This window comes from Molothrus ater, chromosome 4 (assembly GCF_012460135.2).
Source record: "Molothrus ater isolate BHLD 08-10-18 breed brown headed cowbird chromosome 4, BPBGC_Mater_1.1, whole genome shotgun sequence".
Classification (NCBI taxonomy): domain Eukaryota; kingdom Metazoa; phylum Chordata; class Aves; order Passeriformes; family Icteridae; genus Molothrus; species Molothrus ater.
Genome location: NC_050481.2, coordinates 72279474 through 72303791, shown reverse-complemented (window position 1 = coordinate 72303791; position 24318 = coordinate 72279474). Strand labels below are relative to the sequence as shown.

Sequence of the window (24318 nt, the reverse complement as noted above, 5' to 3'; positions counted from 1 at the left end):
AGCCAGGAATTCCTTGCCAAGATCCCAGCCCAATCTCCCCTTTCCCAGTGGGAGCCATTCCCTGGCTCCTGTCCCTGCAGGCCTTGTCCCCAGCCCCTCTCCAGCTCTCCTGGAGCCCCTGCAGGGGCTCTGAGCATTCCCTGGAATTTTCCCTTCTCCAGGGGAACACCCCTCAGCAAGAACTCCATGAGCTTCCCCTGTGCTCACCTCTCCAGCCTGCCCAGGTCCCACTGGATGCCCTCCTTTCCCACCCTACACAAAATAAAAATCCCAGGAAGGTTTTTGTGTTCCTGCTGACCAAAATTTCAGAGGAACAACCCTGTAACACCCCAAGCAGGGGTCAGATCAACCTGGGGAGGTACCTGAGGGGTGACCCACACCTGCCCTGAGCACCAAATTCTGGTCAGGAGAGAGAGAATGAGAAGTGACCCCAGAAATGGGTGAAAAGGAGCCAACAATTGAGATGAAATGTCACATAATTAAGCCTCAAACAGGGAAAATGGGATGGGAAAAGCAATTTCATCATCAGGGCTTGGCAGCACCATGACTCTGAGAGGCTTCCCCAAGTGGAAGGGGGACTTCAGGATGTTCCTTATGGGAATGTTCCCCCAGGACTTATTACAGAGATGGCAAAGGAGATCCAAATAAGCCCAGAAGCAGCTTCTGGCTCAGCCTTCCCTCCTCCTGCCTTTTCCACACAGGATTAGGCCAGGCCTGAAACTGTTTCAGGTGCAAATGCCCACTGTCCTCACTGTGAACCTGAATCTTCTCAGGCCAGCTGAGAACATGACCTTTTATTCACATTACTCTTGAGGTTTAAACACCTAAAAATCTCTTCTTAAAAAACACTCAGTTCTTCCTCTCACAGAACACATGGATGCCTCACGGTTTAGATGCAGTATTATCTGAAGAAAAGCAAAACTATACAGAATTTTTTTCTGCTTTTTAAGCCTGAATCCCTTTCCCCCCTTGTATTTATTATCAGAGAACTCGGAGATGCCACAGGAGTTTCAATCACGGTGTTAAATGTCTGCTCAGAGAACAGAAGGTACCACCAGGGATGAGCAGCAGCTCCTACCCTGGGCACCGAGATTTAAAACCCTCCCAGAATTTATGGGTTTCACTCCTTATAAATAAGACCCGACTTAATCCTTTCCTGCCTCACCCCTGCGCTCCACGAGTTACAGCAGCTCCTTATAAAGTCAGCCCTGGCTTGTGAACATCAATTTCAGGCCATTTCCCCGGGAATACAGCGGGAAATCTGCTGGATAAGCAGCTGCTGCTGACAGGAGACAAACGAGCGCGCGGCCGCTGATATATCAGCGCTAATAAGCTGCTGCTGCGGCTGAAGGTTGTTTGTATTCCCGCTTGGAATGGCTCTGGCTGGCAGGGATCGAGCACATCCTCCTGCCACAGATGCCCACCTCGGCTCTCAGGAGCTTATTTACGATGGGGTTTCGCTTCAGGGTGTTTTTTTTTATTTTCCTGGTTTTTTTTTTTTTTTCTTTTTTTTTTGAGTTTTCCTGCAGCACTGGAAGAGCCGGACTCGCCCGGGCACACGGAGCTGAGTCTGGCATGGACGTGTTTGCCCACAGCCACAACCCTCCCAAAATGGTTACCCTCCTGAAATGGTTACCTGCCCCAGTCCCCCCAAAATCGTTACACACCCCAACCCTCCCGAAATCATTACCGTCCCAAAATCATTAGCCACCCCAACCCTCCCAAAATGGTTACCCTCCCAAAATCATTACCCTCCCAAAATGGTTACCCACCCCAATCATCCCAAAATTGTTACCCACCCCAACCCTCCTGAAATGGTTACCTGCCCCAACCCTCTCAAAATTGTCACCCACCCCAACCCTCCCAAAATGTTGCCCTTCCAAAATGGTTACCTGCCCCAACCCTCCCAAAATCATTACCCACCCCAACCCTCTCAAAATGGTTACCCTGCCAAAATCATTACCCTCCCGAAATGGTTACCTGCTTCAATCATCCCAAAATTGTTATCCGCCCCAACTCTCCCAAAATCATTACCCCTCTAACCTTTCTGAAATTGTTACCCACCCCAACCCTCCCGAAATCATTACCCTCCTGAAATGGTTACCCGCCCCAATCATCCCAAAATCATTACCCACTCCAACGCTCCCGAAATTGTTACCCACCCCAACCCTCCTGAAATCATCACCCACCCCAACCCTCCTGAAATCATTACCCTCCCGAAATGGTGCCCTGCCCCACCCTCGGTGGCGGTGCCAGGACCTGTGCCCTGGCACGCAGCGGGATCCCCGCGGTGTCGCCGCGGCTGTCGGGAGCTCACAGGAGCCGCCGCGCTCAGCCGGCCCCGCGCTAATTCCCCGATGATTTTCGGGAGCGTGGCAGAAGCTGGGGCACTCCCAAAGGCCTTGTCCCCGTGCCAGCACCCTGAGCAGACACCAGTGACGTCCTGATCCTGCTCCCCAGCGTGGCTCCAGCCCTGCCTGGGATTCAGGAGCAGCTTCTCTTCTCCAGGGGAACACCCCTCGGGATGAGCTTCATGAGCTTCCCCTGTGCTCACCTCTCCAGCCTGCCCAGGTCCCACTGGATGCCCTCCTTTCCCACACCACACCAAGGAAAAGCCCCAGGAAGGTTTTCTGTCCCTACTGAGCAAAATTTCAGAGGAACAAACCCCTTAACACCCCAAGCAGGGGTCAGATCAACCTGGGGAGGTACCTGAGGGGTGACCCACACCTGCCCTGAGCACCAAATTCTGGTCAGGAGAGAGAATATGAGAAGTGACACCCTGGTCAGGAGAGAGTGAATGCCCAGACACCCTGGTCCCTCCAGCTCAGGAACAATTTGTCCAAAGGAGAGGATCAGATCTGGACAGGGAACAAAGAGCGGGAATGCAGCCCTGAGCTGAGCACTCTGCAGGGAAAGGGGAAAACAAACACCTCAAAGGCACCAATGATCCTTTACCGACGTGGCAGAAAACTGAAGAGCTTCAAAACCCCATGAAGCAATCCCAGGAACAGCTCTGTGGGGTCATTCATTATTAAAGACCTTTGCAAACCCCATCAAAACCTGGATTTGCACTGGGAAGAACAGGAATCACAGGTGAAAGCTGGCAGATCTCCATGGCCAAGATGCCCAAACCTCTCCTTGGTCCAACCTCAGTCAAACAAAGCCATTCCAAGGGTGTTATCCCAGCAAAATCCACAGATTTATTGTTTTGTGGCTCATTCCTAGCAATGAATCCCTCTGTCCACAGCTCCTGATGGAACCTCGGGATTGCCATGACACCTTTCAAGGTGACACTGCCCTCCCTGTGCCACCCAGGATCCCTCTGGACACAGGAAGGATCCAGAAGGTTCCCTGAGGCTCAGGGTGACACTGCCCTCTCTGTACCACGAGGATCCCTCTGGACACACAGGAAGGATCCAGAAGGTTCCCTGTGGCTCAGGGTGACCCAGGATCCCTCTGGACACACAGGAAGGATCCAGAAGGTTCCCTGTGGCTCAGGGTGACTCAGGATCCCTCTGGACACACAGGAAGGATCCAGAAGGTTCCCTGTGGCCACTCCAAACACTGAAAGGGAGGAGCCAAGCTCCAAATCTCTCCCAGAGATGCAGCCAAGGGGCTCCTACAAGAACACACCACCACAGGATCACTGAGGCTGGAAAAGCCCTCCAGGATCACCGAGTCCAGTCTGTGACCAAACCACACCTTGTCCCCATCCTGAGCACTGAGTGCCACGTCCAGGTGGCACCTCCAGGCCTGGGGGCTCTCCCTGGGCCATCCCAAAGCCCAGTGTCCATCCTGCTTGAGGAGAGCAGCCATGAAATCCTCTCTTTCCATGCAGATCCCACCCCTGGGCAGGCAGGGAAGGCTGTGGGCTCCCAGGGGCAGCCCCAGTGGGGAAGGGCCATGCAGAGGCTCTGGAGCCGGCCCTGCTGCCGGGAGCGTTTGTTTAGACACGGCCAATCTGTTCCCAATTAGGGAGAGGAAACGCCAAGAGGCTGCCTTGTTAATTAAGGAACTGGCTATCAAAGGACTCATTAAGAGCTACTGAAATGGAATGGTTGTTCAAATAAATACCCATTAATCTCAACGTGCAATCAGGAACGCGCTGCCAGTCCCCGCCACCCTGCAGGAGCACCTCTGGCTGCCAGGGAATCGTGGAATGGGTTGGTTGGATCCCAAAGATCACCCAGGTCCACCCTGGCACCTCCCACTATCCCAGGGTGCTCCAAGCCCTATCCTTGGGCTCTTCCAGGGGTCCAGGGGCAGCCACAGCCTCCCTTCACCTGTTGGTACCTCCTGCACTTCCCCTGGCCTCAACCAGGTGGGATGTGGTCCCAGAAATCCAAACCCGACTCCTGCTGTAGCAGGAGAACCCTCCCAGCGACTCCCCGAGGAACTAAGGCAGCATTTCCATGGAAAACAAAGCCTGACAGGCTCCAAGTGCTCTCAGAGTTTCCAATTATTTTTTTTAGCTACCAGCAGAATTCCTTCTTCGCCCACAACAAGCATCGGGATTGATGCGATTAAGGATATTTAGACGTGCAAAATCCAGGGACTTCAGACAGCAGAAAAGCAGGCCAGAAAATGGGAATCCTTTGGTATTAAATGTACAACTTTCTATAAACACCACGAGTTGTCCCCATAATTTCAACACTGAATTTCCTGACTTTCCCAATCCATAAGGCAGCACTGGGATGTTTTGCAGAGGATGGAAACGTGATGGGGAAATAATGAGCAATTGTTTGGTAGCACAAACCCCAGGATAATCCCAGTGGATCCTCTCTCTATGGCCACAGATGGAGACTTCAGACCCTGCAGACCTCCCAGGGCTCATCTCCTGCTCCAGAAGATTCTGGATCCCCTGCCTGCCTCAAATCCCCCTAAACTGGGGGCAAATTCAGTCAATCAGCTCTGGAAATTTTTCCTGACTTGCCTGTCTTGTCCTGATTTGCCTTTTTTTTTTTTTTAAACAACAGTTCTGCACTCACTGAAGGTGGCAGAAAACCCCAAACCATCACCCAAAAGCACAAACACTTCCCAGAGCGTCAAAACAAATGAACGACGAGTACCTGTGATTTTTAAAAATATTTTTAAGAGGTTTACTTAAAAAATAAACCTTTCATTATTTGCCCAAAAGTCAATTTTCAACTGGACCAAGCGGGTTTTTTTGTGGAGATTTTTGGTTGGATTTTTTTTTTCTGGTTTGTTTTGGGTGTTTTCAGCTTTGTTTTAGTTTAAAAAAACCACACAAATCATACAAAACTTCTACCAAAAAAAAAAAAAAGGAAAAAAAAGACAACCCAAAAGCTGTGGTTCTGCACTCAAGATCCTGCAAAGAAACGGGTTCTCCAGGACAAAGAGGTCCCAAAGAATGAGAAGACGCCCAAGGAAGGACACCCCAAGCCCCAGTGATGTGTCTGGTTGGTTGCCAATATCACCCCGAGCTTGGTGGCCTCCAGAGTTGTCCCCTCAAGGCTGGGGCTCAGCTCAGTCACCGCCCTGGCCACACCAACCTCCAGGGCTGCATCCCACACAAACCCTGCAGGTACCAAGAAAACTCTTAATTAATTCTATTTACTCAGCTTTGCAGCACTCGTTAAGAATAAATCCCTTTTCTGTCCCTAATTTTTTCTTATGGAAGGAGGACGGGAGCAGAGCAATTCCTGGTTTCCAGCTGTGGGCTCTGTCACTCCGCGTTGACGTGACACACGTGGGACATGAGGGGTGGCTGACGTGGTGTGGCCACCAACGGGCCCTGAGTGACTTCAGCCCCTGGCAGACCTGGATTTGATCCCTGGCTCCGTGGAGCCATCCCAGGAGCTGAACACTGGAGCCACTGTGTGGATTTTTTATGGAGCTGGAAAAAGGGGCCGGAGCCAAGTTAGGAGGTGACGTTCACGTGGCTTTGGGATTTGCCAAGGAAAAGAAGAAGGAGGGAAACCTTCCAGCCAAGGCTGGCTTGTGGGTCAGGGCTCCTGGGCACATGGGAATGGCTGCTGGAGGAAGGGATATTCCTCAGCTGTGGATCAATGGGATGCTCCTCAGCCTTGGAACCAACAAGATGCTGCTCAGCTTTGGATCAATAGGATGTTCCTCAGTCTTGGATCCATGGGATTCTCCTCAACCTTGGCCAATGGGATGTTCCTCAATCTTGGATCCATGGAATACTCCTCAGCCTTGTATCAAGAGGATGATCATCAGCCTTGGACCCACGGGATGCTCCTCAACTTTGGACCAATAGGATGATCCTCATCTTTGGACCAACAGGATGCTCCTCAATCTTGGATCCATGGAACGATCCTCAGCCTTGGATCCATGGAATACTCCAAGCTTTGGACCAATGGGATGTTCCTCAGTGTTGGATCCATGGGATCCTCTGAGCCTTGGAGCTCCTGATGACTCAAGAAAAGAGGCGATGTCTGCACACACATTTGTTTGGGAAGGCATTTTGGATTCCATCCACACTGGGACACAGGGAATGGCCAATGTCACTGTCACCATGACAGCAGCGTCCCTTCCAACAGCCCCAGCATCCACTCCCAGCCAGGACAGACATCCATGCCCTGATTTCCCAGGAATGGGGAGGCCTCTTCTGCCCAGGATCTGCCATTCCAGAAGTGATGAACCTTGGGTCACCCATGGAAGAACCCTCGCTGCTGGGATTTTGGCCTTGACTTTGACCACCCCTATCTCAGTTCAAGAGACGTGAACATCCCACCATGGAAGATCTCAGGTTCACCACAGAAAACCTATGGAGAGCAGCACCAATCAACCCAATTCCAAGCAGGATTTGTCTCCTGCAAATGCCAACTCAACTGGAAAACTCCAAAGAGCCAAAACGTGGAGCAGCTCCAACCAACCTGGAAGGCTCCATTCCCTCCCTGACCCAGGATCTCTCCCAAATTCCCGTGGAAGCTGAGCCCATTCCAGTGGCTGCATTCCAGAGGTGTAGAAAAACTCCACAGGGTTTCCTTTGCCAAACACTTCCCACCTTGATGATATTTTGGGAAAACGGGATCTGACTACAGGACCAACGCATGGCAGAGCTGAACTCCCACCAGAAGCTCAGGGACAACCAGACAAACAACAACAAAAAAAAAAGGGGGAAGAAAAAAGAAAAGCAAACCCAGCAATTATCCTCACCACACCAAAAATAAACCGGCCACTGCAGCCCGATACAAATCCCTGACATTCCAACAAAAGAGGAAGAAAACTTTGGCTGTGCCCAAGATGCCCAAGGTCAACAGCTGGAAGTATTTTGGCTGGAGCTGGGGGAAGCTCAAGGAAGAGGGAAATCACACTGGGGGTGATGGTCACAACCAGCTCCCGCAGACAGGGCTGAAAGGGGCTTTTATTAAAAATATTTAATGCTGTTTTATTTGCTTTGGGGCTTTTTGGGGGGTCTTTAATGATTTGTGGAGTAGCCAGCTCCATGGAAAGGTTTTTCCTCTGAAGGAATGAAGAGGTCTTGGAATCATGAGAAGCCTGAAAAGGAGAAGCAAAAACACCCAACAGCAAAGGCACAACTCAAGGAGGCTGGAACCACAGAAATCGTGGGATTTGGGATATCAGAGGCTCTGGGATAGGAGCAGGCACAGGAACACACAATTTGTCACTGTGTCAGAGCCAATGAGTGACTTCTGCTTGATGATTTTTATTAAATAGGAAAAAAAATGAACAGAAGAAGGGGCAGGAGGTGGGAAGGGAAGGGAAGGGAAGGCAAGGACCTCTGGATGCAGATGGCACAGCCAAGCACAGGGCAGCTCCTTTGGAGCCCTAAAGAGCCCAGAGTGGGCAGAGATATCCTCTGGAAGCTCCAGGGTCTGCAGCAAAGCTGGGAAGCTGCTGGGGAAAATCAGGCTATGTAAACATGCAAAAAACCAAGGAAACGGAAGATTCCACAATCTCTTTTTCCTTGTTCAACACCCAAAGGCAGAGCAGGATATTTTTAATTAAATGATTTTTTGGGAGTCAAGAACGTGGAAATGGTTGGGTGCAGAGCCTGTATCACCCAAAATGAGCTGGAGCATCCAGCTGCTCTCCGGGCTCCTCCAGTGCTGCAGGATCTCTCCAAGGACCTCCACACCAGCCACAGGTGGGAAAGATTCCTGCCAGTCCGGGTTTGGGGTGGGACATCATCTGACCCTGAGAAATTCCAGGAATTACTCTAGGAATTACTTTAGGAATTACTATAGGAATTAGAACTTATGCTGGTTTGCCACTGGGTTTAACTGCAGGCACTCAAGAACAGAACCACCTGATCCCAGCTGTCCCACCAGGCTGGAAGTTGAGCCTGGCAACAAAATCACAGAATCCTGGAATGGTTTGGATTGGGATGGACCTTGAAGATCATCCATGGGCAGGACACCTCCCACTGTCCCAGGTGGCTCCAAGCCCCAGTGTCCAACCTGGCCTTGGACACTTCCCGGGATCCAGGGGCAGCCACAGCCAATCTGGGAATCCCATTCCAGGGCCTCACCCCCCCTCATAGGGAAGAATTCCTTCCCAATATTCCATGTAAATCTCCCCAAAGCCAAAAGGTACAAATGAAACATGAAGTAGCCTTGATTTTTTTGGTCCTGTTAGTGTCTCTCTCCTGGTCCCTGTGCCCAGGATCCGAGACTCTCCCAGATCCTTGATGGAAAGCAGAGCTGCGGCCCAGCCGCGATCAGAGCGCGCGGCTCCAAACTGGAACGAACGAGACCAAAAAAAAAAAAAAATTTAAAAAAAAATATGGACATATTTCATCCTCCTCTTTTGTGGGTTTTATTTTCTTTTGTATTCGCTTTGGGAATAACATTCTTTCCATTGGGAAGAGCCTGATTTTCCATTAAATACAAAGCAGCTGCCATCTTGGAAACAAAAAGCTGATTAAATACAGATTCTTTTTTTATTTTTTCCCCTCACTTATGAAGAGCAAGAACCACGTTTGTTTCTGCTGATTTATCGGGGCAAAGCTGCCAATTACGGCAGCAGGAAAACTTAAAGAGAGGGACTTGAATCGCTCCATCTTCCCGAAATAATTTTGTAATTACAATTCGATGTCGGAGAAAAAAAGGAAAGATCCAGAAGTTTGGAGCGCTCATCCTCCCTCTGGGACGATGACCCCGGGGGTTCCTCACTCTCTGCACACACAGGGATGCTCCAGATCCCCCATTTACGCAGATTCCCACCCTTTGGGATGCCGGGGGAAGGCTCGGCACACCGGGGTGACGCGCGGGGCCTGGAGGAGACGCAACCACTGCCCCAGTGCGGCCCAGATGTTGAACAGACTGGAAAAAAGGATGAGCTCCAAGGAAAAATCCCAACCCATCCACTCCATTGCTGCTCCATGAGCCAGCAAAGCTCAGTCCAGGAGGTCTTTCCAAGCAGAGCCGAGTGACCGACAGGAGCGGCGTCCGAACCTTCAGCTCATTTTTGTCTGTTCCCAAAAACTGAATCATAGCTTAAACTTCCATTTCAAAATTGAGGTGTTAGAGCTAAAAACCAGGCAGAAGATGGATGAAACACAGAGATGGGGAAAGCTGTAGGAATTAGTGACTGGTTTTCAATTAACCCATCGAGTTCTTCTGATTTCTTGCCCTTCATGAAACCCAACAAAAAACTCCAGAGGATGATGAGAATTCCATAGGGATCTGCACTTTGAGAAGTTTTCCCCACTCCTGCCATTCCATCTACCCAAAGCTGTAAGATCCAGGGAAAGCATTTCTGGAAAGGGACCCTGTGATGGTCACAAAATCATCTTCACCCGCGCCGGTGGCATCAGCCATGGCTGGTGGCTCCATCCCGAGCACCCGACTTCTCTGTGCACCCTCAGCTCGAGTGTCCCCTGCACAGGGACCCCCCAAAGGTTTGGGCCCTTCCAGGGCAGCTGGGGCTCCTCCTGTGGATGGGTTAAGGAAGGTGTGGAGACCTCTGGAAGCTGTTCATGGATGTCCCTTTCCACATTCCCAACTTAAGGAGACCCTTGGATGAAACAAGAGGAAAGCAGGAAATTGCAAATCCTGCAATTTCCCCTAAATTTCCTAAAGGGTAGAATCCCAACCCAAACTTTATCTCCTGGTAGGATTTTTGGAAGGTCCAGGCTGAGGCTCTGGAGCAGGAAGGAGAAGGCACGTTTGGATTCCACGCACACCAGGACTGGAATTTTGGCTGCCAGATTCCCTGTGTCCCACATTTCTTAGGGATGGAGGTGCAGGCAAGAGAAAGCATCCAACACCTTCCTCAATCCCAGTTTGGAAAACAAAATTCCAAGCCAACCATGCTGAGGTGACTCCACAGAGGGAACAATCCCTAAGGAAGCATGCCTTGGTTTAAAGAATTTATGGCATTGGGCGTTTTGGCTTCCATTAATATTCCAACTGCTGAAAGCAGACAAGGAAACCTTGGAATTCCAGATAACCTGGCTTAGCCAGACTCAAGTTTAGAGAGCTCCCAGGTTAATCAGGGGTCAGCCTGCCCCATATCCAGCACTACCAAATCCATGGGATTTGGACACTCTGCTCCTTGCTTTAAAGCACCACCAGCTCCTGTTTTGACCGCTCAAAGCTGACAAATATTTGGGATTCTGGAGGCACTTGGGAAACCAGGAATGGGCTGCTCCAGCCACCAGTCCATCCTCTCCCCTTCAAGGCATCCCTGCTTTACAGGAATTTTGCTGAACATTCATTCAGGCCATGCAATCCCCTAAAAGACTTGGATCACCTCTCGAGTGGAAAGCCCCAGACATGGAAGATTCTGGATGCTGCTCATGCCCTGTCCATGTCCACATCCTGCTTTTTTTTACCTTTTAAACTTCCAGGATTAGCCACAACAACTTCCCACCAGACAAATTAACTCTGCTAAAACTCCTCCTTTGTCCTGCTACTTTGCACGATCCCATTTTTATTTTTCCCCCTCTTCCGTGATTTATTCCCGCCAATTAATCCCAACAAGGCAGAGAACAGAAAATTAGGAGGGATAAAAGGAAGGAAAACTGGGATTTGTTGCCGTTAAGAACAAGCATGACTAAGAGTGGGCTGGCAAAGCCCCTCCATATAAAGGGATTACTCCATCCCTGACCCTTTCCAGGGGAGCTCCAGGTATTATTTTCCATTGATTTACCTTAATGAAAGTAATGCCCCCATCTCCATAGGAAGCTGACTCCAGAGCTGTCTAGGCACTGGATCCAATTAAAGAAATAAATACATCTGGCTTCTAAACAGCTCCAAGCCTGGAAAAGCCACAGGGAAAAGGGCTTTTTGCATCTCTCCCTCTTGGGCTACGCCCTGAGGACAGCACGGGGAATGCCTGACATCCAACACCGCTCCTGGAATCCCCTGGCTGCAGGGAATGCCTGGAGCATCCTGGCTTTGATGGGAGCCAGCCTGGGATTGCTTTAACGAGGCTCCCTCTCTCCAGGAGCTGCTGTTGATTTGAGGCCTCAGTGTTGACTTAGAAACCCCCCCAGGTGCCTGGAGCCTGCAAATAGTCCAGGCTTTGCCAGGCTCAGTTTCCAGGGAAAGGGGCACAAGCATCCCACTGGAGCAGGGAATATCGGTCAGGATTCCCATGAAGAGCAGGGAATAAAGGCTGGAAAGCAGAAGCAGGGTCCAGGCTCTGAGTGTGACAACCCCACAGAATTCGCAGGTGGGTTTTGCTCCCATGGGCCTGGGTCTGCAGCCGTGGGAATAGAGGAAACAAGGTGGCTGCAGAGCACTTTGTTTGCCATCCATCCCTGGAAGTGCCGCGGGTTTTCCTCCTGCACATGGAACAAGCAGAGATGACAACAATCACAGGGGGTTGCTGAACCAGAAGGAAGGTCTGAAAAGTCTCCTTGGCTTTACTTTGGTGCTAATTGGCCAAATCCAAATTGGGAGATGGCATGTGTCAGGAATCCACATTATTTTCTGGAGAAAACCATGGAATCACAGAGTGGTTTGGGATGGAAGGGACCTTAAAGATGATCCAGTTCTACCCCCTGCCATGGCAGGGACACCTTCCACCATCCATCCCAGGTTGCTCCAAGCCCAATCCAGCCTGGCTTTGGACACTTCCCCTCCAGTCTGAGCTTAGTGATCCAATCCCTCAAACCGGGAGGAATTTCCAGCTGGAATTCCCATGGGGAATTTCTCCAAACAAGGAACATGGATTTTACAAACATCTTTTCTCTTTGGAGCAGAATGTGAGAATCTCATCCAGGTTTCCCTAATATCAGGCATTGCCCCTAATTCCCTGCAGATGCAGGTATTCCAGGGTGATAAAAGGAGCCACTTCAATTCACTAAACCCAACAATTTAGTGACCCACTGGGAAGGAAACCCTTTCCTTTGGTCTCTGATTTATCCCAGAATTATTTATCCCATCGATCTCAACTTTCAATCCATCTTTTCCTTTCCCCCTGGCTGACACAAGGGACCTTTTCTGGTTCAGTTCCCCCCTGAGCCTGGAGGTGTGAGCGGAGCAGAGCCAAGGCGCAGGACACAGCGTCCGGTACTCACCGACATGGTGGAGTGGACATCCACCTGCCCCTACAGAGGACAACACAGCAGGTCAGGGTCAAAGGCAGAATAGAGCAGAGCAACAGGACAAAGGCAGAAAGGAGCCCAAAGGTCATCAGAGGTGCCCACAACCCCCCAGTGCTCCAACGGCAGCTCCAACATCAGCAAAGGATTTGGAAAGAAAATGGGGGCTCCTGGGAGGAGGGGGAAGAGGAGAATAAAGTACCACAAGAGCAGTTTTGGTGTCATTCTATCACAGATTCCTGAATGGGTTGGGCTGGAGGGATCTTAAAGATCATCCTGATCCAAACATATCCCACTATCCCAGGTGGCTCCAAGCCCCAATGTCCAACCTGGCCTTGGGCACTGCCAGGGATCCAGGAGCAGCCCCAGCAAATCTGGGAATTCCAGCCCAGCCCCTGCCCACCCTCCCAGCCAGGAATTCCTTGCCAAGATCCCAGCCCAATCTCCCCTTTCCCAGTGGAAGCCATTCCCTGGCTCCTGTCCCTCCTCTCCTTGTCCCTCTCCAGCTCTCCTGTCTGCTCTGCACGTCCCCATCCCTGCTCCTCAGCAATCCCACCTGCAAGAGGTGATGGATGTCAGACCCTGGGAGTGACAGCTGGGATCAGCTCCAGCAGGGCTTGCTCAGCTCTTCCAAGGGCCAGGGGAGTTATTTAAGCACAGACTGGACTTGTGCAAACCCAGAGGTGACTCTGGTGCTCCTGAGATGTTTTCCTGATGGTTATTTTCCACTTGGGTCCCTCCCAAGGCGGCCGAGGCTGTGGTTGGTGCAAAGTTCATGGCATTTCGCTTCCATGCACAGGGCCTTGGCTTATAAATATTCCAGAGGGATTTGACTTTTCAAATAAAAACACAGGCAATCGTTCTCTTTGGAAAGAAAATAAACACTTGCAAAGCTCTTTCTACCAGAGCAAGAGCTGCCGGGGCCGTTCGTTTGCAAGGGGGAAGAGATGCCAAGAGAAGGCAAAAAACCACCACAGCTCCAGCTGAAATCTGTGCCTGCCATCTGGCAAAAATAAGCAGAAAAGGGGAAAAAAAAATAGGGGGAAAAAAAAAATTCCCTCTGCAGAGGGTTCACACTAAAGCGCTCAGCAGCAGAGGTTGGATTTGTTGGATCGCTGAAAGATTGCTTCCCCTTCCCAGGTCAGCCTCACCTCTTGACCTGCCCTGATTCCCTTCCAAAGGAGGTTATCGAGATACAAGACTAACAGAGGATTAAAGGAAACTGAAAATAAAAACAAAACACCCCCCCTTCCCCCAGCCCCGCTCCCCTCCCCCAAGAAAACATCCTTGCTTTGTTAACCTGACAGTTCAGGGGAGGTGTTGACACAACCCTCCATCTCTGAGGAGCTTAATGTCAACAAATCAGTGTGTTTGGAGTAGCCCTGTCAATGCCATTTACATTAACTTGTCCAACAAGAAATAAAAACAACAATCAGCCATCAAAGACAAAAGGCTTTTTCAGTCATTCTTTGCAAAGTCTTAGGCTGGAAATGTTCATTTTTGGAGGCTGTGGCCCTTTGCTTGCTGAAAACCAGAAACCACCTTTTTTTGTTGGTTTTGGGGTTTTTTTAAGGCCTAAAATACTTTTTGTACTAAAATATTTTTTTTTTACCCTTAAAAAAAGAGGTTTTTCTTTTAAAGGAGACCCGAGCATCCCATATTAATGAGCTCCACAGCAGCAGCAGCAGGAACCGACTCTCCCTGGTTAACGCAGGAAGAGGGCGGCCTTGGGAGCCAAATGTTAATTATGCTTTGATTCCCATCAGCGTTTTATTTGCTCAGAGACATTTTTGGGCACTTAGTGGAGCATTCTGGAATTGTGGCTCCAAACCACCATGACCGTTTCATGCAGCACTGGCATGCACCAAAACCCCGGGAAGTTCTCCGTGAACTTTTCCTGCCCCCCGGCACACGCTGTCCCCACGGCACTGGTGAGGGCTCAGCGTCCCCCCAGAAAACTGCAACGTGCAAATAAATTCCAGGAATTCCCAAAATCAACTGGTTTCCATCATCTCCCGCAATCCCTACTCTAAAGGAAAAAAAAAAAAGGGATTGCAAGGCCTAGAAAAAGGGGAGGCTCTTTAGGCCGCTACACCAGCCAGGATTTTGGGATTATTTTTGGGGTTTTTTTGCCAGGTCACCACAGAGGGTGTCAAGGCCTCATCTCTGGAAAAATCCAAGGTCATGGCTGTGGACAACTTGATCCAGTTGAAGATGTCCCCCAGAAAACTGCAATGTGCGAATAAATCCCAGCAATTCCCAGTTTCCATCATCTCCCACAATGCCTACTCCAAGGGAAAAGTTAGGAACTCACATTCCTGCTTGAGCTCCAGAGAAAATGGAGCTCTTTAGCTTATGTATCCAGATTTTGGCCTGGGTCAGTTTTGCTGCTTGAACTAGGTGCCCACAGAGGTGGTGGAGGCCTCATCCCTGGAAAAATCCAATGCCATGGCTCTGGACAACTTGATCCAGTTGAAGATGTCCCCCCCAGAGAAGTACAACATGCAAATAAATCCCAGGAATTCCCAAAATCAACTGGTTTTCATCATCTCCCACAATGCCTACTCCAAAGAAAAAAAAAAACTAGGATTGCAAGGCCTGGAAAAAGTGGAGGCTCTTTAGGCCGCTACACCAGCCAGGATTTTGGGATTATTTTTGGGGTTTTTTTGCCAGATCATCACAGAGGTGGTCGAGGCCTCATCTCTGGAAAAATCCAAGGCCATGGCTGTGGACAACTTGATCCAGTTGAGGATGTCCCCAGAAAACTGCAATGTGCAAATAAATCCCAGCAATTCCCAGTTTCCATCATCTCCCACAATGCCTACTCCAAGGGAAAAGTTGGGAACTCACATTCCTGCTTGACCTCCAGAGAAAACAGAGACCCTTTAGCTTATGAATCAGGATTTTGGGCTGGGTCAGTTTTGCTGCCTGAACTAGGTGCCCACAGAGGTGGTGGAGGCCTCAACCTGGAAAAATCCAATGCCATGGCTCTGGACAACTTGATCCAGTTGAAGATGTCCCCCCCAGAGAAGTACAACACGCAATTAAATTCCAAGAATTCCCCCAATCAAGTGGTTTCCATCATCTCCCACAATTCCTACTCCAAAGGAGAGATTTGAGGCTGAAATTCCTGCTTGAGGCCTAGAAAAAGAGACTAAAAAAGAGACTTTAGGCCAATCCAGCAGTCAGAATTTTGGGTTGGGTTATTTTTGCTGGGTGCCCAGGGAAATTGTGATCCCCTGAAATTCTCATACCTGGAAAGATCCAAGGCCATGGCTCTGGAGAAGCTGATGCAGTTGAAGATGTCCCTGCTTACTGCAGGGGCTTGGAGCAGGTGACCTTCAAGGGACCCTCCCAACCCAAACTGTTCAAAAATTCTGGGAGTCCCAAGAAACACAGGAAAAATTCAGCCTAAAGAGGGAAACATAAACCCTAATCCTGAATCCCAGCTCAGATTCCTTTCAGCTCCTCTTCAGCCCCTCTCCAAAGCTGAGTCCCAAGGACCTTCCAGGGCCACTTGAGCTGTCCTGGGGCCAGCTGGAGCCGTGACCCCACAGAGGTTTTCCTGCAGCCCTGTCGGGACAATGGGATTACTCAGCCCTGTCACGGTGCATTTCTGCAGCCTCAGGACTTTGGGTTCCGTTTTTTTTTCCCTGATGGGGCTTTTTGGAGGTGGAATTTTAGCCCAGGAGCTCCAACATGCCCGGGCTGAGGTTCCCTGATGGGCAGGTGGAGCCGTCCTTGCAGCTGGGACAAACGGCAGGGAGAGCAACAAATCTGCACCTTCCAACACCAGGGGAACACTTTTCATTGGCCAAAATCCCATAAATTCAACAGGAATCAGCTCTGGAGGATGGGGGCATTGCCAAACCAGGCAGGAGAACAGGAATGAAGGTGCTCCAAGGACACCTCACCCCAGGATGGGGCATAGTCCTGGAGCTACTGGCAGTGTGGAAATCCTGGATTTTATGGGACCAGGCTGAAAACTCATCTCAAACAGGGCAGCAGCTCCTCTCAGACCCAAAACTGTCCTGCTTTATTTCCAATCACAGCTCTCGTGCTGATGGATTGGGATGGGTTTGGATCAGCTCCATCTTGTCCCAGAATCCTGAATTTCCTACTAGAGCTGGAATTGACTCTTTTTGGGAATGTTCCTTCACCCCTCTCACTCCTTCCATCCCCAACTGATGCTCATCTCACATTTTTGGTGCTTTAACAAACACCTCCATCATTTTTTTCATGGCTTTGGACAACACCTTTATCTCCTGCATTTCAGTAGCAAATCCCAGGAACTTCAGTGTGCTCCTAAATCAGCCGCTGGAAAAATTCCCTGAACCCTACAAGGATGAAAAACCTTGACACCAAAGGATGTGGAGGCCTTTGGGATGCAGCCTGGTCCTTCCTGGCTTGCTCTCACCCACAATTTGGGTGATCCATCAGCAACATAAGGGAAAAAACTCCAATCAATATTTAAAAGTCCCAAACCTGCAGCTCCCACAAAGCTTTGACCCAGACCTAAGGCTGCCCAAACCAGGCTAAGGTGCCTTCCTTGTCTCCCCAGGCTTTGGGGAGGCTCTGGAGCTCAGGGGCTGCCCAGCAAACCCAAACTTCTCCTCAGCTGGGGCTTTTCTAACCCAGTTCTGCAAGACAAAAGGCTGCCTTGATCTGTCCTGGTGCTTTTTAGACCAATTCAAGTCCTCCCAGCCTCCAAACCAACCCTGACTGGCTCCAAAAGGAAACATTAATATTTAAGGAAGATAAATCACTCCTGGCCCACCTCATAAATCACTGTGGGCATCCCCCCCCAGCTCATCTCTGCTGCTTCATGCTCTGCTGCAGAGACCAATCTCCCTGTCAAATTCCATTACTGGCTCCTGAGTATCCCCAGCGTGATGGGTGGAAGCCTCCAGGTGCTAAACCAACCCACAGCTCCTTTTTTTAAGGAGAAATCCAGCAATTTCCAGCATCTCCTGGCTTTGGAAGGCACCTGCCACAGGACACCTGCCTGGGGACATTAGGGACAAACCTGGCTGGGGAGATGGATCCAAGTCCTCCCCACCTCACTGCTCATTTATCAGTTTGTTTACCAGTTTGTCCCACTGATAACACAGCTGAGGAAGCCACTTTCTCCTCCACACAGGTGCAGAGGAGCAGGGAAGCCACTTCCAGTCCCCTTTTGGGGATTTCTCCCCCCCAGTAAATCAGCCAGAGCTCCCCCTGCTCCCAGATCTTCCTGCTGGGATGGGGATGCCCAGAGACATGAGCCAGCACAGTTTGGGGGTGTGACACCTCCCAAAACAGGAGGGTGGGACCTCCTTCCAGAGGAGAATCCCAGGGCACAAACAGAATGAAGGAAGCTGCCACTGGGGAATATTAAATTTCCCCTTCCTGTTTATTCCCAGCTCATGAAAGCAGCAAATAAATCCCAGTTTCGTAAAGGAAGAAAGATCTAAAATTGCTTTTAGAACAACCACAGAGTTCAGGGGATTTGCTGTTTCAAAATACCTGCTGATCCTCCCGAGAGTGTATCCACACAGCTCAAAACAAATCCCATTAAAAGGAGAGAAAAAAGCTGCTGGAGCAAAAAAGGAATCTCCCTGGTGATTGGATTTTTCCTACCAATGAGACACCACTCAGCCAACTGCAAAAAGCAGCATAAAGCACATTTCTGATGGCAACAGCAGCATAAACATAGGGACTTTAGACAGCAGAGAGAAGAAAGAAACATATGGTGCCTTCCAAGGAAGCAATATTGGGATGGGACACATCAGGGACTTGACAAACACTTGGAAACACAGCTGTAGTTCCAGTAACGCATCCACAGGCTGGATTTTGGGAAAAGAATCCTGGATGGGCATTAACTGCAAGTTAAAGTGTCTGAAATACAGGTGTGGAATAAATTACAACCCTGCTGATACACGGTGGGCTGGGAGAGAGCCTCAATCCCACAAAACTAGACTTGCAAATAATTGGGAGTCCTGAAGCCCAGAGCTTGTGGCGACACGTGAAACCCCTTCTGTCGCAGACATCTTTTATGAAAAAATCCTTTCCTTAGGATTTTTCCTCCTGAGAAGCTGAGAGACCTCAGGAACAAAATGTAACCAATGGTTATCTGCTGCTGTGGAATGCAACAGGTGCATCTGGGATTGGCCCATGTTGGTTTGTTTGTAATTAATGGCCAATCACAGTCAGCTGGCTCGGACTCTCTGTCCGAGACAGAAGGTTTGTTATCATTCTTTCTGATTCTACTCTTAGCATAAAATAATAGATCAAGCCCTCTGAAACATGGAGTCAACATTCTCGTCTCTTCCCTCATCCAAGAACCCCTGTGAACACCATCACACCCTCCTTTTAAAAACAGATTTTTTTTCCCCGCATCCCCAGACCCTGTTTCCAGCACAGCCCGTGAGGTCTGAGCTCCCACAGGAGGCGGGAGCAGGAGGGAGGGCGGGCTCACCGGGAGGTGTGTGAACACGGCGAAGGTGCTGCGCAGGAAGCCGATCAGATCCACCAGGTACTCGCTGGCCCGGCTGCCCGGCTCCGGGGCCATCCAGTCGTAGTCAGCCAGCTGCAGGAACTGGTCGATCTTCTGGTTCAGGTTGGTGTAGATCTCCTCCTCGGCAGCGTGCCGGGCGTCCTGGGAATGAGGCAGGATGTGGGATGGGAGCAAAATCCTACAGGGGATGGGGGCTCCAAACCAGCAAAATCCCACGTGGGATGGGGGCTCCAAACCAGCAAAATCCCACGTGGGATGGGGGCTCCAAACCAGCAAAATCCCACGTGGGATGGGGGCTCCAAACCAGCAAAATCCCACGTGGGATGGGGGCTCCACACCACCAAAACCCCACGTGGGATGGGGGCTCCACACCACCAAAACCCCACGTGGGATGGGGGCTCCACACCACCAAAATCCTACAGGGGATGGGGGCTCCACACCACCAAAATCCCACGTGGGATGGGGGCTCCACTCCACCAAAATCCCACGTGGGATGGGGGCTCCACTCCACCAAAATCCCACGTGGGATGGGGGCTCCACACCACCAAAATCCCACGTGGGATGGGGGCTCCACTCCACCAAAATCCTACAGGGGATGGGGGCTCCACACCACCAAAATCCTACAGGGGATGGGGGCTCCACACCACCAAAATCCCAGTGGCATGGGGGCTCCACACCACCAAAACCCCACATGGGATGGGGGCTCCACACCACCAAAATCCCACGTGGCATGGGGGCTCCACACCACTGAGATCCTATCTGGGATGAGGGCTTCACACCCCAGAGACCCCACATGGGATGAGAGTTCCACACCACCAGGACCCTGTGTGGGATGGGGGCTTCACACCATCCTCTTAAGGGATGGGAGCTTCACCCAACCTTTAGACTGGGATTTGACACAACCCTAAAGCTCAGGGCAGCCACCACGAGGCTGCTGCGGCCTCAGGCTGGCGGGACAGGGACCACCGGGCTGTGGTGGGCAGCACCAAGCTGGAATCTGCCCCTGATGTGACCTGAGGACAAATCCAGAGGAGATGGAGGAGAGACTGGCTCCAGGGGAGGGATCCTGGTGCTGATGACACCAAGGTGGTGTTCAACCCCTGGATGGGGCATTCCAGAGCTGATGATCCCTACAGCTCAGAACATCCTGTGATTCTGAGGTGGGAGAGGAACATCCCCTATGGAAACCCCACCAAACCCAGCACAGGGCTGGGGTTCAGGAGCCTCCCTGCCACAACAAGGGCAGGACATTCAGCTGCAGGTCAGACAGGTGAATAAACCCAGGATGGACTTCCCTGGGGACACGAGACTGAGTCACCCCAAGGCAAAGCCTCACCAAACCCATTCCTGCTGTTCCCACCTCTGGATCTCTACAGGACACCCCACACTCGACCCAACCAGATCCCATATAAAGCACTCCTGGAGTGGGATTTAAAGGTTGGGAACTCTGGGAGTTCCTGTCAGCCCTGATTTTTAGGGGATAATGCTAAAAGGAGTGGGAAGATGGAGAAATACAAATTCTGGAAATCTTCCTCCTGGGTGGAAGAGGAACCTGGTGTCCATGACACAGCACTCCAACAGCAAAGCGAGGATTTATTTAAATAGGAAACATCAGGCTTTTGTTTAAGATCTCCTTAATCCTTTAGCTAATTAGTACTGTAAATTAAGGACAAAACCTCCCATGATCTCGACAGGAGCTACGCTCCGAAGGACAAACCCAAAGCGATGGCGCAACCTCCCAAGAACAGGCCAGAATTATCCTTGGGCTCAGCCCAGCTGGCCCTGAGGCCTCCTGAGCAGATCCCTCCCAGCACCCACCCAGGGCTGGGACCCTGAAGGTGGTGGTGGTGGTCCTGTAGAGCTCACCTTGAAGGTGGTGGTCCCGTAGAGCTTGGTGGTGTGCACGGTCTCGGGCAGCACGTTGGTGATGTTGGTGATGAACTCCTCCAGGAACTTGCAGGATTTCTCCAGGTGGGTGGTGTTGATGATGATCTGCACCAGCTGGGAAGGCAGAGAAGGGTTTCAGCCCCGCTGCCAGGGCTGTGCCAGGGGAAGGGATGCCAGTTCCATGCAATGCTGACGCTGTGCAAACACCCCGGGCTTTGCTACGGGCTCCAGTCTCACCTCCTTTAACAACACCTAAATCCAAGATAATTTTGGAGGGGAAGCGTTTCCCATGACAGCCACTAATACCACGGGAGGTGATTTTTTTCTTTTCAAGGACTTTCCTACATTGAGCTGTCACTCAGGGCTCCCCAAAAAAAACTGCCAGGACACATCAGGAGGCTCCTGGCTGCCATTGAACCCAAAAAATAACCCGAACTTGAGTGACACAGAGCAGCATCACACGGGCCCTGAACAAAGGAACCACGAGATTTGGCTCTGGCAGGTGTGGGGTGAGCAGATCCCTGCCAGCCCCCGGGGCAGCAGAACGCCCTGGGTTGGTGTCATTTCACTGCTGGAGCGTGGTGGGGCTGTCTGCAGCCACCTCCCGTGCAGGAAGGGCTTGGAAACGCTCCCAGATCTGAAGGAGGTTGGATTCATCCGCGATTTCAAAGGTGCAGGTGCAGAAACTGGGAAGTGACACCACAAAGATCCCAGCACTGGTGCTGGTGACACCCTGGGAGGCTCAGCCTGGACATGGGGAAGGAGAAGAGACACTGGAAAGGTGCAGAAGTGGAACAGGGTGTCCAGGATAAATGAGAAGTTGGGAAGGGAAAGCCTTGGGTGACACGATGCAAGGCAGCAATAATTAAGTAAACAATTAGTAACTCCTTGTTTAATACCAGCAATTAGTAACACCTTGTTTAACTCTCAGAGGTCCCACCTGTCCGGGAGACCTGCAGATTTACATGGATTAAAATCATCAGGAACATGATTTTGTACAAAAAAAGAGAATGGACCACAGAAAGAAAATCCCAAATTAGAGTTTGTGCTGCAGCAATGTGCTGAATCCACTCAAACATGACCTTAAAATGAGGATTGCTCTCCCATCCCCTCACATTTCCCTCTTGGATCCTCTCTGGTCCTCCCTGAAGTCCTCTGACTTTAACTCTTATTTGTAGCATTGCCCAAAATGTAAAGAGCAAAATTCACAGCCAATAGCAAAGAAACCTCTCCACTTTCCCACCAGCTAAAGTTCCTCACTTTGTACAACAACTCTGAGCAGTTTTCCAGGCAAATATTTCATGGAATGCTCCAAACCAGCACCTCTAAAGGTGCTTGAGGGAGTTCCAAGGGACCTCCTGTCACCCTGCCCTGGAATCACACAATCCAGGAATGGTTTGGCTTGGAAGGGACCTCAAAGATGATCTAATTCCAACCCCAACACCTCCCACTGTCCCAGGTGGATCCAAGCCCCAGTGTCCAACCTGGCCCTGGACACTGCCAGGGATCCAGGGGCAGCCACAGCAAATCTGGGAATTCCAGCTCAGTCCCTCACCCAGGAATTCTTTCCCAAGATCCCATCCATCCCTGCCCTCTGGCAGAGGGAAGCCATTCCCTGTGGCTCCATTCCCAAGGGAATCCACAGCCCACCTCTGTCAGTCCAACGTTTTTCCTCTTGATGACATTCTGTAAACAGTTGCTCAGGGTCCGGGTCAGCAGCAGATTTGTGGATTTTCTGATCATGTCATCGACTTCCGTGGAGCTACAAAGTAAAATTTAAAGAGGAATTTGCAAGATGCTCCAAGGAAAAAAAAACCCTGGGAATTCTCCTCGTCCTCCTTCCCACCTCTCCTCTGCCTCACCCCTGAGCAGCCCTGCAGGGCTCACAGGAGCTGATGTTTGAAATGCATCAAAATACAACAATTTAAGCCTTTTTATCCATGTTTCAGAAGGAAAAGTGAATTAACACCTGCAGATCCCAAATTCTTCAGGCTCCCATCCAAGAGGAGCTGGTCCAGCCTAAGGAAGGGCCACCCATGGCATCAGCACAAGCCTACCCTCAACACTGGGGGTTGCATGTTCAGTACAAGGGAAAAGAACTCCAATGGTGAAACCCCAAATCAAACTCCCCAACATTCCCCTCTCAGCCCTTTCTGGGCTTTTAGACAAAATTACAGAACCATGGAATGCTCAGGTTGGAAGGGATCTTAAAAGGAAACTGGAAAAACTGCAGGAGTGAGCAAAATCACAGGGAATGGGCTTAGAAGGGCACACTACCAATGATCCCTGGATTTCCACACAGGGACTCCCCAGCACAGCACAGCTCCATCTCCAGAATCCCAGAGTGGTTTGGGTTGGAAGGGACCTTAAATCCGATCCATAGGCAGGGACACCTCCCACTGTGCCAGGGGGATCCAAGCCCCAGTGTCCAGCCTGGCCTTGGGCACTGCCAGGGATCCAGGGGCAGCCCCAGCAAATCTGGGAATTCCAGCCCAGGCAGGAATTCCTTGCCAAGATCCCAGCCCAATCTCCCCTTTCCCAGTGGGAGCCATTCCCTGGCTCCTGTCCCTGCAGGCCTTGTCCCCAGCCCCTCTCCAGCTCTCCTGGAGCCCCTGCAGGCACTCTGAGCATTCCCTGGAATTTTCCCTTCTCCAGGGGAACATTCCCAGCTCTCCCAGCCTGGCTGCAGCCCTGTATCACCAGACTGGAAGCTCCTGCACCCTATTCCTGCCCTTTCCCAGGTGTCTGGAGCAGCAGCACTGTTGGAATTTGGGGGTTCAGCCCCTCCCAGGTGCTCATGGTGCCACCTCTCCCTTCTCCAGGAGGTTTTGCCAACCCCCCCTGCCAGAGGCTCCTTGGATCTGTGCTTGGCTCTGGATTAGCCCTGACAGGAGTGGGAATTGTCTCCTGCAGGAGGGGCAGGAGAGGGAATTCCCATCGGGAAGGCTGGGCAGGAACTCTGATCCTCCCGGTAAATCGAGCCCCTGACCTTTGGCTCCTTCTCCTGCTCCACCTGACAGAGGGGCCACGTCACAGAGCTGGGATTGACATGGGAAACAAAAGCCAACCTTGAAGTTATCCCGGGAGAAAGGTGGGGGGTGTTGGGATGCTGCAAGCAGGGGGGTGGGAATGGCTTGGATGGGATCTTGGCAAGGAATTCCAGACTAGGAGGGCAGTGAGGCCCTGGGATAGAATTCCCAGATTTGCTGGGGCTGCCCCTGGATCCCTGGCAGTGTCCAAGGCCAGGCTGGACATTGGGGTTTGGAGCACCCTGGGACAGTGGGAGGTGTCCCTGCACTTTGTATCCCAAGTTCTTCCAGGTTTGGGGCTTTGTTTGCAATAAACCCAACCCAAACGAAGCCTTGGTGGATTAGAGCTGATCACCCTTGCACCCACTGTTTTCCACAGATACTCCCTATTTCCAAGTGGGAAA

The 24318-nt window shown here is 51.0% G+C and overlaps 1 protein-coding gene across 4 annotated transcripts in view; it reads right to left on the bottom strand.

Annotated features, from left to right (window-relative positions):
- Positions 1-24318, bottom strand: part of EXOC6B (exocyst complex component 6B) — a 310416-nt gene that overhangs the window by 85451 nt on the left and 200647 nt on the right. For 2 of the 4 annotated variants that reach the window (XM_036382126.1, XM_036382125.1), the window contains exons 16-19: positions 22536-22647; positions 20865-20999; positions 18960-19139; positions 12479-12508 (exon numbers count right to left, since the gene is read on the bottom strand). In XM_036382126.1, the coding sequence (XP_036238019.1) occupies positions 12479-12508; positions 18960-19139; positions 20865-20999; positions 22536-22647 (457 nt within the window). The remainder of the gene's footprint in view (positions 1-12478; positions 12509-18959; positions 19140-20864; positions 21000-22535; positions 22648-24318) is intronic. The other 2 variants (XM_036382128.1, XM_036382127.1) reach the window with 1 other exon arrangement.